Source organism: Eleutherodactylus coqui, chromosome 3 (genome assembly GCF_035609145.1).
Source record: "Eleutherodactylus coqui strain aEleCoq1 chromosome 3, aEleCoq1.hap1, whole genome shotgun sequence".
NCBI classification, from domain to species: Eukaryota; Metazoa; Chordata; class Amphibia; order Anura; family Eleutherodactylidae; genus Eleutherodactylus; species Eleutherodactylus coqui.
Window position 1 is genome coordinate 226,610,449 of NC_089839.1, and position 14,968 is coordinate 226,625,416.

At 44.2% G+C, this 14,968-nt stretch overlaps 1 protein-coding gene across 1 annotated transcript in view; it reads left to right on the forward strand.

Moving 5' to 3' along the window:
• The window catches only part of ZXDC (ZXD family zinc finger C), a 29,812-nt gene that overhangs the window by 11,735 nt on the left and 3,109 nt on the right, over nt 1–14,968 (forward strand). Inside the window, exons 5-9 of the mRNA XM_066597021.1 lie at nt 1,757–1,921; nt 2,512–3,185; nt 7,804–7,885; nt 9,067–9,224; nt 10,415–10,516. Of these exons, the coding sequence (XP_066453118.1) occupies nt 1,757–1,921; nt 2,512–3,185; nt 7,804–7,885; nt 9,067–9,224; nt 10,415–10,516 (1,181 nt within the window). The remainder of the gene's footprint in view (nt 1–1,756; nt 1,922–2,511; nt 3,186–7,803; nt 7,886–9,066; nt 9,225–10,414; nt 10,517–14,968) is intronic.

Below are 14,968 nucleotides of genomic sequence, written 5' to 3' on the forward strand. Positions count from 1 at the left end.
TCTCGATAAGGCAAACTACTCGAGCGAGTAGTGCCTTATTCAAGTACCTGCCCGCTTGTCTCTAAAGATTCGGCTGCTGGCAGAGGGCGGGGAGCGGCGGGGGAGAGTGTGGGAGGAACGGAGGGGAGATCTCTCCCTCCCCCCCCCCCCCCCCCCCCCCCCCCGCTCACCCCTGCTCACCGCCGCAACTCGCCTGTCACCGGCGCCGGCAGACGAATTTTTAGAGAGGAGCGGGCAGGTACTCGAATAAGGCACTACTCGCTCGAGTAGTTTGCCTTTTTGAGTATGCTCGCTCATCTCTAGTAGTGACCCATAGAATAAAGTTATCATGTTGTTTTTGTTTGCAGTTTTTTGCGCCGTAGAAACAAGACGCACTGAAAGATGGTGGAATGTTGGGTTTTTTCTCATTTTACTCCAGTTAGAATTTTTTTTACGTTTTTCAGTACATTATATGGTACTTTAAATGGCACCATTTAGAAATACAACTCGTCCAGCAAAAAACAAGCCCTCATGCAGCGATGTTGATGGATAAATAACAGAGTTATGATTTTTTTTTTTAAAGGGGGGAGGAAAAAACGAAAATGGGGGATAAAAAAAGGGTCTGCGTCATTAAGGGGTTAAAAAAAAGAATCGCAGCCTGTCATATTCTAGTCCGTTTCATGCTCTTCCACACATCAGACAGCACATGGATTGGGTGTCTTGTGTGCTTTTCGATGCGAGTTTCCCCCCGAGAATCTCAGGCACAACTTGCACTCGACCATCTGAATATGGCCCTGGTCACATGTTTGTGCCAGTTATATTGACGTTGGTTGTGATGACTAATATTTGTTCTGTCTATTTAGTAGTAAACGTCATCAGGCAGGGCTCTGAGTCCCTGGATATCAAACCTTTTCCATCTCAGAGTGCAAGTTTATGTCCTGGCTGGGAAGAGGTTCCCACAGATGGACGTAAACTTACATCCAACGGATGGCCTGTGCCATCCTCACCGCTGGCCAGTTATGACTGACAACAGGCTTCCTGCTGCAACAATAGGGATCTATGTGAACATTGATCCCTGCTGCTAACACCTTACTTGCCTTAATCAATGTTGATTGCGGCATATAAAGGGTTCACAGAGGGAGGGCACTTCCTCAGTGATGTCATCAACACTGTTATGTAATTGCGGAGGGCTGATGGGTTGCCATTGCAACCAGACAACGAACGGCATTCGGGTCTGCCATAGCCTGTGATCACTATTAGAAATAGTACATTGCATTACAGAAGTACTGTCTTGTATTTTTATCAGCTAATTTATGTATAATTATCAGAGTGATCACAGGTTCAAGTCCCCTACCATGTTTGGTATTGCCGCATCCATAATGACTCGTAGGATAAATTGAACACACCTTTTTTCCCACACGCCAAATGCTGTGAAAAAATTAAATTTAAAGAAAGAAATTTCTAGGTTTTTTTCCCCTTAATTTTGCCAATAAAAGTGATTTAAAAGCAATATGTACCCCAAAATGATACCAATAAAAACTACAGCTCACCACGCAAAACGCAAGCCCTCATATAGTCACGCTGATGGAAAAAGCTACCGTATGTAGAGAGGAAAATCCCCCAAAAATCATTATGCCCTAAAGTCTAAGATGGGTCATGTCACTAAGGGGCTACTAATGGCAGTAATCTGTAATTAATAACGATGAAGTACAATGCTTGACGTTGTACAGTATTTCACACTTCTTTTTTTTTTTTTTCACCTGTCATTCCCTGCCAGGCTGTGGAGCCAAGTTCTCAGCCCGAAGCAGCTTGTATATACACTCCAAAAAGCACCTTCAAGATGTGGATGCCTCGAAGACGCGCTGCTCAGTGTCTAACTGCAGCAAGATATTTACTTCTAAGCAGAGTCTGAAATCTCATATGGTCAAACAGCATGGCCACGGTAGGTTTTTCTGTGGTGGAAAAAAATGTAATATAGAGTTCCCGCTGTTCTACTTTATACTAGCTTTTCTGTAACAGACTTCCCTTCTAGGGTATGTGCATTCAGGCACAATCCATTTTGGAAGAATCCGTGGATTTGCCTCATAAGGGTATGTTCGTATGTTGCGGAATTAGTGTGGATTTTCACACTGATCCGAGGCAGACTTTACCCCTTCAATTGAAAGGAGAAATCTGCTGCAGATCCATGTCACTATAAGCACCAAATAGTGCAGATGTGCAGGAAAATCCATAGCGCAAATTATGCTGTGGATATTGGTGTGCTTTGGTGAATGTGTCGTAATAGCGGTAGTGTTTTGTTGTAGTTTTGCACTTGCTGCGGATCCTTCTGTGAATCAGCTCCCCTCAATGGGGCCAATCCACGTGCATTTCCTGACACGGTATTGTATTAGGTATTGAATTTGTGTAGTTTCAGCTTGTGTTCTGCGTCAAATCCAAGGCCAAATCTTTGTGAACTTAGCCTTATATACATTAAACATAAATTGAGCTGGTTATAAATGTATCTGTAATAATGTTTGTGGGTTTGTCTTACAGACCTTGAAGCTGCAAGCTCTCTTACTCCCAGCAGTGAACTGACAAGCTCAGGACAGAGTGACTTAAGTAACCTGGATCTCTCCTCTCTATTCACCAACGTGTCCTCGAATGGGTCGGGAATCTCTGCTGACCTGACCCTGGTAAACTCTGGAATTCTGACGATTGATGTTTCTTCTGTAAGATCTACATTAGGGGGTAACTTGTCAGCCAACAGTAACGCTCTGGTACATCCCGTTGACCCTTTGGTATTAGTGTCCAACAGTGATAATAACAACAGCTTGGAGAGCTCTCTCCTCCTAGGAGCCGCAGCATCCATTCTTCAGCAAGGAAGCCTTCAGCTTGACGACGTACAGACAGTAAATGCCGAGGCCCTAGGCTCCTTGGCATCTTTATCAATGAGAGGATCCAGCCAGGACATTCATGCACTGACATCCACAAATAACCTTACTATTGATTCCACAACGTTAACACCTTCGGTTACACTGGGGACTAGCGGATCTATACCGGAATTGTTGACACAGACCAAAGCGGACAGAAGTCTTATTCCGGCTTCCGAAGTTGTGAGCCAACAGGAAGGAAGTAAAGTGGTGACGCAGTTTGTGTTCCCGCAAACGGGCAACTACAGCTCTCAGAAGGACATAGACTTCAGTCCAGTAGCTGGAAACTCCATTTTGGTAAGCTTACAAGTCTACTAGTCATCTTCTTTAGACTGTGTATTTTAATAGGATACATCCACACCGGATTTTATGCTGCAGATTTTACCCCAATTTAAAAAGGTGAAAATACACAGCAGAAATTGACATGCAGCTGATATTAAAATCTTCACCTCAGGTCACTTTACACTGTGGGCTTGTCTGCACTGTGCGGATGATTTATTTTATTTTTTTAAAGAAAAGCTCATCCGCATTGCTTGTTCTGTAAAACGCTGTAGGTTTTCTGCAGGCAAGTCCGCAGCGTTTACGCTTTGTGTGGATGTACCCTCAAGATGAAGATTTTGCTAGTCGGATTTTATATGCGGGGGAACACCATTCTGAGTGTGTTCTCTCTTGTGCTGACTTCTAGGTTGCCTGATACAGTGTTTTACAGGCAGTAGCTATTCTGAGGCTCCCCAACCTTTGCTGAATTTAGTTTTGGCTCATTATGTGTCGTTGTAACCTCATTATTGATCGATGGCTCCTGACTGTATTCTTTTGGCTTACCACTACAATTACTGATTTTAACGTACTACTTAACCCCTTAATGACTACCCATACGCCTTTTGACAGCGGCCGCAATAGGGCGTTATTCTGATGCGCCGTCTTTTGACGGAGGCTACATCATGAGCCGTGCCAGGAGGAGCGGGAGCTTTGTTGTCAGATAACAACCTGTTACCTGCTCTAACAGTGAGGAGGGGAGAAACCATTGATTCCTGCTGTTTAACCGTTTACATGCCGCAGTCATGTAAAAGGCTGACAGAGGGAGGGGGCTCCCTCGCTCACTGTACCCCCACAATGTGATCACTGGTCTTGATGGGTTGCAACCAGAAGTCTGAATATGGCCCCTGGGCTTGCAAGCTACGGGGGCCTATGAGGCTTTCTAATACACTGCTATACTGAAGTATAACAGTGTATTAGAAGGATAATAAAAGATGGTGAAATTCAAGTCCCCGAATTGGACAAAAAATAAAAAGTTGAAATATAAAAAAATAAAATAACGTCAAAACCCACCTTTCCCTCTTTAATGTGTAAAAATGTTCTAAAAAAATCACACGTGGTATTGCTACGTTTGTAATGACCCAGAGAAAAAAGGTTAGCAAGTTTGACGCACACAATGTACGTCATGAAAAAAAACTGTTTGTTTGCTCTACCAAAAAACGGGATAGACAGTGATCAAAACATCGCATGGATTGACAAATAGTACCAATAAAAAGTACAACCCATCCCCCCCCAAAAAAAAAACACAAAACCTTACACACCATTGGTAAAAAGAAAACTGTTAGGAGTCTTCGAAAACTTTTTTTTTCTTTTTCTTTTAAGGTTAAAAAAATGTCCAAAAAAAAAAAATACAAAAACTATAACAATCTGGTATTGATGCAGAATTACTTTAACGTGCAAGTTATACTCCACGGTGAATGCAAATAAAAGAAAACATATGCCAGAATTGCAGATTTTGTTAATCTTGCTTCTATAGAAAAATGAAGTAAAAGGCAATTAAATGTTCTATGAGCTCCGACGATGGAAAAGTAAAAATGTTCTGGCTCTTGGAATGCGGCAACACAAAAGCAAATCATTAAAAAATATATACATATGTTGGGTGTACAAAAATAGTACAACATAAAAAAAACCTGATATAAACTTGGTTTCTCTGGAATTACGCAAACCCAGAGAATGTTAGCACGTTATTTATTTTGCACACTGAATGCCGTACAAATGAAACCCAAAAAGAAGGCAGATCTCCCCCCCCCCCCCCCCCCCCCCAATAAAAATAAATAAGTTATACAACGCGTTATTTGTACCCAAAAAGGATGCCATTAGAAAAAATACAGCTTGTGCCACAAAGAAACAAGCCCTCACATGGCTATGTCGACGTAAAAATTAAAAAGTTATGTCTTTAGGAATAAGACTAGGGAGAAAAAAGATTAGTTGGTCAGTAAAGCGTGACCAGGCTTCGTCACTAAGGGGGTCTTGTTTTAAGGCATACTCTGCAGCAAAAGTGTCATAACTTTAGTTAGTTGGATGACTCCAATTTTATGTAGTTGTGTAGTAGTATAGGCACAAGCAGCACTCTCCAACTCCAATAAGGCAGGCTGTATTATTTATGCCACAGAGGGAATTTGGATCCAAAATTCCAAAATAAGCCATAGAAAAAAATCCGTGGCAGCATGCAGTAAAACCAACTTTATTCCTCCATAGCAAAAGCTGCAACGTTTCGATCTACGAAAAATCTTTGTCAAGCATAACAGACTATTCGCCACACCCTCCCATATATAGATAACAGCTGACAACACATACACAGAAAATCATCCCACTGGTTCAGTCCTAATGTGTCCTTATCCTTCATTGCATCAGCATAGCGTCCGTGGCAGCAAAGTGCGCATGCGCGGCAAACAAAATCCCGCGGGACTATAGTGACGTCAGGATTACTAGGTATAGGTGTATACTGCGCTAGCGCAAACAATCTCAGGATTCCAGCGGCATCAAAACTAAAAGTGTGCATGCGAAAGACAAGCCCCTGCGAGGATATACTAACGTCAGCAATCTAGACATCAACCTAGATAAGCATTGCGCCTGTGCACAATATATATATATATATATATATATATAAAGCAGTAAGCCTGTGCGGGGAAAAAAACAGTGTACGGCATATAAATATATGAATGAACTATAGTAGTTCAGAACGTTTTTTTGGATACTTGCTTGGATTTATTTATTGTCCCCTGCCCCAATAAAGCTATTCCATAGAGTTCTATTTGTATGGTGTTTCCTCTGGTTCTATCATGATTAGTACCATTGAATCTGCTTCTTTTGTAGGCATGGTTACTGAGTTGCAATAAGTTCTGCGCTGATATACATCTTGGTAGCTTGTATGAAGCGCCTGCGCGCTGTGGGTGGTGATGGTGGTTTTTATGCCGTATACTGTGTTTTTTTTTTTCCACGCAGGCTTAGTGCTTTATATATATTGTGCGCAGGCGCAATGCTTATCCAGGTTGCGGTCTAGATTACTGACGTTAGTATAATCTCGCGGAGGTTTGTCTTTCCCGCGCATGTGCACTTTTAGTTTTGATGCCGCTGGAATCCCGAGATTGTTTGTGCAGGAGCAGTCCTTTGGATTTCTTGCACAGGCGCAGTATACACCTATGCCTAGTAATCCTGACGTCACTATAGTCGCGCATGATTTTGTTTGCCCGCGCATGCGCACTTTGTTGCTACGAACGCTGTGCTGATGCAATGGAGGATAAGGACACGTGAGGACTGAACCAATGGGCTGATTTCTGTGTATGTGTTGTCAGCTGTTATCTATATATGGGAGGTGTGGTGAATAGTTTGTTATGCTTGACAAAGATCTTTTAATGTAGATCGAAATGTTGCAGCTTTTACTATGGAGGAATAAAGTTGATTTTACTGCATCCCTGCATGCTGCCACGGATTTTCTTTTCTATAATTTTATTTAGTTGATTTTTTTTTTCTCTTTGTACTAAAAAAAAAATTATAAAATAATATTTCATAATATTAAAAAAAAATAAAAAAAATATATATTTGGAAACCAAATAAAATTGTGTGTCGCCATTTTCTGACCACCATAACTTTTTTTATTTTTCCATCAATACAGTTGTGCGAGGACTTCTTTTTTTGTTTTGTGGGACGTCCATTTCAGAGTTTGTATAACTTTTTGATCCCTTTCAGAGTGACCAAAAAAGCGCAATTCTGGCATTGTGTATTCATTTATTTTCAGATGACGTTTACCGTGCAGGATAAATAATGCGTTACCTAAATCAAACTTTTATGGACACAGCGATACCAAATATGTTTTTCTGTTAGTTTTTTTTTGTTTGTTTTTCTTATTTTATTCTAAATATGAAAAGAGGGTTTTTTGGTTTTTTTAAAAATTAAACTGTTACATTTTATTTTTTTTAATTGGAAGATCTCAGGCTGTCGTAGCAACTGAACGGCACCTCACAATCGCATCGTGGGGGGAAACTTGCTTTTGGGATCCCTGAAAACTAATCAGAGCTTTTAAATGTCAGAATCAACAGTGGTATTAAAAGGGTTAAAATCCGCGATCAGCATTCACGCTGATCATGGCTGTTGCGGACAGGTGTCAGCTGTTAGACAGCAGCCGTGTATGGGCGGGATTGGCTCCCGATCCTGCTCCATACAAGCCCAGGATGTATGTATATGCCCTTAGGTGTGAAGGAGTTAAAGAAATACAATTTAAAAGACATCAGACGGTTATAATTGTAGTACTGCATATGTTAGCGCAGTGATCTGCAACCTGTGGTTCTTCAGTTGTTGCAAAACTACAATGATTTGCATGCTTTGACACGTCCCAGGACATGCTGGGAGCTGTAGATTTGCAATAGCTGCAGAGCTGAGGGTTGCAGAAGACTGAGTTAATACGTTATTATGGCAGAAGATTGTCTTCTCTTCTCTGACATCTGCCATTGGGGTGAGTCAGAATGCCCTTATACAAATTAGATAGTTGGCCAATCATGGCGGGTTCAATGGACTAATTGGTTTATGGCACATTTTCATGGACATATATCTAGGCCCTTTAATCAGGCGTGCTATAAAGGTTTTGTTTCCCTTTTATCAGGAGAGTGGGGGCTCAGCGAGGACGGACTACAGAGCAATTCAACTGGCCAAGAGCAAAAAGAAGGGGAGTTCAAGCAGCTCAGGTGAGCAGAGCTTTCAGGTGCATATATTTGGTATAATCGTAATTATCTATGACAGTAAAACTAATTTATAGGGGTTCTAGTGGCCTGTACTTCTAGCATTGCATCTGCAGTTCAGTGCGGATGTCTTACAACACGTGGCAAACACAAGGCCCGCGGGCCGAATCCGGCCCGCTGCCTTGTGTTATGTGGCCCACGGCGTGCCGACGCTGCTCGCCATTGCAGCGGCTACCAGCTGGGGTGCCGCAGCTCCCCGCTGGTAATCGCACTGTTACAGTTGATCCTGGCGCACTCTGACGTCAGTGTGCAGCGAGGATCCTCCTCCCCGAGTCCCCTGCTCTTCAGTTCCGCAGGAGAGGACTCAGGGAGGAAGCGTGCCGGGCTACACACTGACGTCAGAGTGCACCCGGGAATCAGCGCGAGCAGAGAGGGAGCGGTGCTGACAGCTAGGAGGAGAAGGTAAGTATATGGGGTGGGGGCTTCCTACTGAGGGGGGGGGGGGCTCATTACTACTGAGGGGGGATAACAAAATAGGTCATACTGTGTGACAATATACATCATGTGAATGAAATCAATGGCTTCTATTCACTGCATATTATGTACTCATATACACTTGTGTCAAAAGGCCCTTACTATACTGACTTAGGCCCCCTGCACACGGGCGGAAATTCCGCGACGGGATTTCCACAGAATTTCCGCCTGTGAAAGCTGCCATAGGATTGCGTTAGAAAACACAATCCTGTGCAGACGGCCGTGACTTGTCCACGCGAAATCTCGCGCGGAAAACGAATTGCAGCATGCTCTATTTCTGTGCGGGGCTTGCAGAGCCCTGCACAGAAATGCCACCCCCCCCCCCCCCCCCCCAGCCGCTAGCTTCACTCTGCGCATGCTGGAACATCACAGAGCCGCGGGAGCAGGTCTGTGACGTGCCGTGCTGGTTCCTGCAAGGGGCGCGGGTCGGGTCCCACTGCGAGAATTCTCGTAGCGGGATTCAACCTGGCCGTCTGCAGGAGGCCTTACAATCGGCCAGTTGAAGGTCACCATAAGCCTAATGTGGCCCTCGGTGAAAATGAGTTTGACACCCCTGTCTTACAATGTCCATTGGCAAGCAAAATAGAATATTTTATAGTAAAGCGTCTGTTAAATTACAGTGCAACATATTTAGAATTTTCCTTTTTTTAAAGGGACCTCACCTCCGCAGAGGAAAAGTAAAGGTACAAAACAAAAACAAGCCGTATCTCCTGCTGGCAACCGTTTTGGTAACAGTGTTTTATCAAATGGCGGGCTGACGTTACGGGACCCAGCAACAGGGGCACAATATGTGCAGATCCAGCTTCTTCAGGTAGCAATGCTGAACCTTCTTGTCCCTTTTGTTTTGATATAAGCAACAAGTGATTTTAAAAGGACCCGGTCATCAACTTTAAGCACCAGGAACTAAGTTATGCTGCTTATAGATTATATGATGTGGAGACTGAGGAACTGTCTACTTACCTGGTTCCCTGTCCCCTGGTAAAGTCAGCGTACGCGCTGCCAGCGTTACTCTTTTCAGAAGGGAGTGCATGCGCACCTCCCGTAGAGATGAATGGAAGTGCTTGCACTTCCTTTTGAAAAGAGTCATGCTGCTGTGCACACTCTATTTTGCTGGGGGACATATCAGGAAAGGGTGAATATGAAAAAAGGATCCCCAGACTCCATGTCACCCAATCTAGAAGTGCCATAACTTAGTTTATGGTGCTAATAGTTGTTGACAGGTTCCCTTTTAAGTGGGGTTTTCCAGTTAGTGGCGATAATTTCAAGTTTCCACCCACTAGATGAAAATGATAGATTGGTGGGGGTGTGAGCGCTGGAGTGGGAAGAAGGGACTTGTCATTTGTATTGCGCCAACTTATTCCACAGCGCTTTCAGGTAATTTTTATTTATTATTGTTTTTACCAACCTCAGAAGAATGTAAGGCTGAGTCAACCTTGAGCCGGCTACCTGAACCACGCAGGGATTGAACCTGCAACCCTCAGATCATGAGTGAGAGCTTAGGAATGCATTCTGCTGCCTTAACACTGTGCAACACAAGGCCCGCTGAAAGCTGAAACCCCACCCCCACTGGTCCCGGTAATAGGGGTCCCATTCCACTGTTGTCCATACATCCTAGTTTCTTTTCCTACGGAAATAAATGGATAGTAAGATGCGAAGACGACGCTGGAACAGGACCCCTGTTCTCGGGATTAGTGAGGGTTCCACTAGTCAGACGCCTACCAATTTATCAGCTTTCACCCATTCAGTGGATGGGTGAAAACTTAAAATTATAGATACTAGCCAGAATACCATGTTAATGGAACTGTACGCTATTGACCCCACTGCTGAAAACCACAGAAAACTTGTGTGGTCACAGCTCTCATTTCCATACTGGGAAGTTCCAGTTGTTTAAGGGCCAGGGGCTCTAATAAAAGGACTATTCAGTGTTGCTAAACAGTAACTATGTAAATTGTTAACTATTTGATATTGTCCCTTAATTCATGTTTCCTATACAATCACAAGGATGAACCTCCAGGGGATGGGGACCTGCCTTTCCAGTTGAGGGCGCAGTCACCAGCCACGCACACACAGCTAACAGTTGATTTGCCTGTGCACATATTGCAGGTACGATGGTTTGTATATTGATGTGATTAATATTAGTTTAGTAAGTTCTATTTAGATATATCACATATAGAAGGGCTCCAGCTCTGTTGTATCTTGCGGTTGCATAGTTTAACCCTTTTCTGACCACATAATGTAAATGTACATTATGAAGTCGTGAAAGGTGTATGAATCGGGCTTCCGCACAATGTGATCAGGGGGTGCTGATGTGCTAGCATGGCAGCCTGTATGTAAAGATGCATGTAAAAAATTATTAAGTGTTCAAATAAACCCCCCTTTTCCCATTTTTCCTATACAAAAAATTCCCACATATTTGTTGTTGCCACGTACGTGTAAAAGTCTGAAGTATTAAAATATCACTATTTATCTTGCGCGGTGCCAGACATTAAAAAAAGAACCCCCCAAAAAACTTGTATCCCTGCTTCCAACAAAAGTTTAATAAAAAATCACGATAGTTCACCCTGTAAAGAATCAGCCCTCATGTAGCCCAATCGATAAAAAACATATGGATCTCAGAAGTTAGCAACGGAAAGCAATTTTTAATTTAAAAAATCATCCTGTTTAAAAAATAGAACCATTAAAAAGCAATAAATTTGGTATCGCTGTAATCGCACTGACCCATCGAACTGTACTATGAACACTGTAAAAACACCAAAAGTAGTGCAATTGCATTCCCCCCCCCCCTACATTATACGATACATTAAATAATACAATTAAAAATACAAATTTCCTCATGTTGCATTGGGGGACACTGCCAATGACCATGGGTATAGCTAATGCCACTATCAGGCGGACACTAAGCAGAAAAAGTGTTGGCTCTTGCTATCAGCTATACTCCTCCTGCAGGCACCAATCTAGCCAGTTTTAGCTTGGTATCCGTAGGAGGCAGACAACCTCTCATATTATTAATCTTTATAGGTTTCTTCCTGACTCTGGGAATACAGGTCTGGTATTAGACTCTTCATTACCCCACCAGGGAGAGTAAACTGACTGGCATTACCCACTCTGTTGATGGCCCAAACCTCAGAAGACAAGGAGGCACGGTCAACGTTAGCTTGGCTCTGACCCACCAGCCATAGTGGCTCCAACTTTGGAGTACTTGCTTGCTTTACAAAGGCATGCGAGCACTGGGGCACCTACTGATAGCTCCAGGAGTCTATACCTCTTGGAGCGGAAGGGTAAGTAGTTCTCCGCCAGGGCAAGTATTCCTACTACTTTTCACCTTTTCCTCTCTCCTTCCTCTGCCACAACCCTCCCCCCTTCCCCCTCCAAGCCCAGCATACCTCTTGGTGTGCAGTTGGTCCTTATTGCCCCCTTCTTTCTTCCTGGGCCCTACTTCTTGTCAGGGCCACTACTTTTCTTGCTTCACAGGCCACCGCTTTAGCACAGGTGATACAGGCTCTATCCTCTCAGGAGGTTATAGTTCCAGTTCTTAGAATGCTTCAAGGGATTCTAATCCAACTTTTTCATGGCATTCAAAAAGGATGGCACTGTCAGACCCGTTCTGAACCGAAGAAGTTGTTGACTTCAATCTTTGTGTCCATGGAACCAGTAGAGTTTCTGTCATGTATACACATCAAGGACGCCTATCTTCATTTCCCCATATGTCAAGTGCACCAAAGATTCCTCTGCTTTGCCTTTCGCTTGGATCATTACCGATACACAACCCTGCCATTCGGGCTTGCCATGGCCCCATGTGTCTTTACAAAGGTTCTGGCTTCTGTGATGGTGCTCCTCCTCTCTAAGGGGATAGTGGCCGTTATCAACCAACCCACCTGCTGTCTCTTGCCATCTCAACGTCTGGTCTTTCTGGGTCTCTTATTAGACACGACACGTGCTTGGATTCGGCTCCCACCACAGAAAGTGCAGCTCCTTTTCTTGACCGTTAATTCCCTGCAAACTCAAGTCTCCGGTGACCATTCGTCATTGCATGAACGTTCTGGGACTAATGGTCTCGTCCTTCAAGGCTGTCCCATTTGGGCAGTTTAACGCACAGTCTCTCAAGTGTGCTATTCTCTCCCAGTCTGGACAAATCTGCAGACCCCCTCGATTGGAAGATCTGACTACTTGTGAAAGATCTGACTACTGCGACAAGTTCAACGCAATTTTCTCTAGTTTCCCCACAGATCCCTCTGAGCCACTCCTTTCTGATTCTACACTGGCAGGTTCTCACCTTGGATGCCAGCCTACCAGGCTTGGTGTAGGGGGAGTGGGGGTACACTGCGGAAACTCACTGCGTAGGGCACTTGGACAGTTTAGGATTCTGCCCTTCCAATGAATGTCTTTGAACTTTTGACCGTTCTGCTGTCACTTCAGCACTTCGTGCCACAGGTGATGGGTCTCCCTGTTCGGGTCCAAATCAACAATGCAACAGCAACTGCATACATAAATCACCAGGACAGGACCCGCAGCTTGGCAGTCATGGTAGAACCAGCGAAGATCCTGAAGTAGGCGGAAGATCGCCTTCCAGCACTCTCGGCAGTTCACATACCAGGTTAGGATAATTGGATAGCAGCCTTCCTAAGTTGACTTGCATCCCAACACATTTCAAGCAGTCTGACAGAAATGGGTTGTCCAGACGTCGATGTGTTGGCGTCCAGATTCGACCACAAACTTCCAATCTACGTCTCTAGAGCTTGGGACCCTCAGACTCGAGCATTGGGTGCCCCAGTAATTCTGTGGACCGAATTCCAGTTCCCATATATCTTCCCAGCAATGTGATGCAACAGCCAAAAAGGCAAACGCAATACTGGGATGTATTAAGAGAAGCATAGAGTTTAGATCACGTGAGGTCATTATCCCCCTCTACTCTTCCTTAGTCAGACATCATCTGGAATACTGTGTCCAGTTCTGGGCACCCTACTTTAAAAAAGACATAGACAAACTGGAGCAAGCTCAGAGAAGAGCTACCAGGATGGTAAGCGGTCTGCAAATCATGTCCTATGAGGAACGGTTAAAGGATCTGGGAATGTTTAGCTTGCAAAAAGGAAGGATGAGAGGAGACTTAATAGCGGTCTACAAATATATGAAGGGTTGTCACAGTGCAGAGGGATCAGCCCTATTCTCATTTGCATAAGGAAAGACTAGAAGCAATGGGATGAAACTGAAAGGGAGGAGACACAAACTAGATATTAGAAAAAAACTTTCTGACAGTGAGGGTGATCAATGAGTGAAACAGGTTGCCACGGGAGGTGGTGAGTTCTCCATTAATGGAAGTGTTCAAACAAAGGCTGGACAGACATCTGTCTGGGATGATTTAGTGAATCCTGCACTGAGCAGTGGGTTGGACCCGATGACCCTGGAGGTCCCTTCTAACTCTACCATTCTATGATTCTATGATATCAGCTGGGCGAGAGAGCACAGGGCTTTGCAGAACCCGTCATTCAAACTATGAAGAAGGCTAGAAAACCCTCCTCTTCCTGAGTTTACCATTGTGTTTAAAAGACATTCTTCCTCTGGTGAGAACAACATGATTTCCAACCTATGCGTTTTTTTGCTGTCTTGACTTCTGTCTTTTCCAGGAATGGCTGGACATAGGATTAGGCCTTCGTTTCCTGAAGGATTAGGTATCGGCACTGTCCATTCTTTTCCATCACCCCATAGCCTCAAAGTCAGCCATCTGAACCTTTCTACAGGGAGGCTCCTCCATACCGGTCTTCTGTTCCTCCTTGGAACCTTAATCTGGTAGTGGACGCACTTCAGGTTCACCCTTCGAGCCATTGTGCAACATTCCAGTTCGCCTGTTATTCTACATGGTAGCCTTTTTGGCAGCAATCACTTCCATCAGCAGGATTTCTGAGCCTGCAGCCTTGTTGGGCCTCCGTTCACTCTATACTATCAGGACAAGGTGGACCTATATCCCGTGACCTTTTTCTTACATAAGGTGCTATCAGCCTTCCACATCAATGAGGATGTGGTCTTGCCTTCCATCTGTCCCTCCGGCCATGCGCCTGAGGGAATCTGCTCTCTATAAATTGTACTTGGTTTGAGCCTTGAGGATTTACCTCTCCAAAACGTCTTTTTTCAGATGCTTTGAGACGCTTTGTGACTCCAGACGGCCAGAGATCTGTTCTCTCATGATGGATCAGGTCTGCGGTAGTGGAGACCTATTGTGCCAAAGACAGGGAGCCTCCCTTCCGGATTACTACACAATATATTCGAGTAGCGGATGCCTCTTCGACGGTACGCAACAGCGCCTCCGCTCTGCAAGTGTGTAAAGCCACAAAAATTTACCGGTTGCACACTTTTACATCCGCTGACGCTTCTCTCGGTCAACGAGTTTTCCAGACTGCCATAAACTTAACCGCATGTATCTTAATTTAGGGTGGTTTCACATCCACCGAAGCGGGTGTACAACCACCCTTGAAGGACTGCTCTGCAACATCCCATGGTCTTAGGCTGTGTCTCTCAATGCAACGGACGATAGAAAAAAATGTATTTGTTAAATCTTTCTCC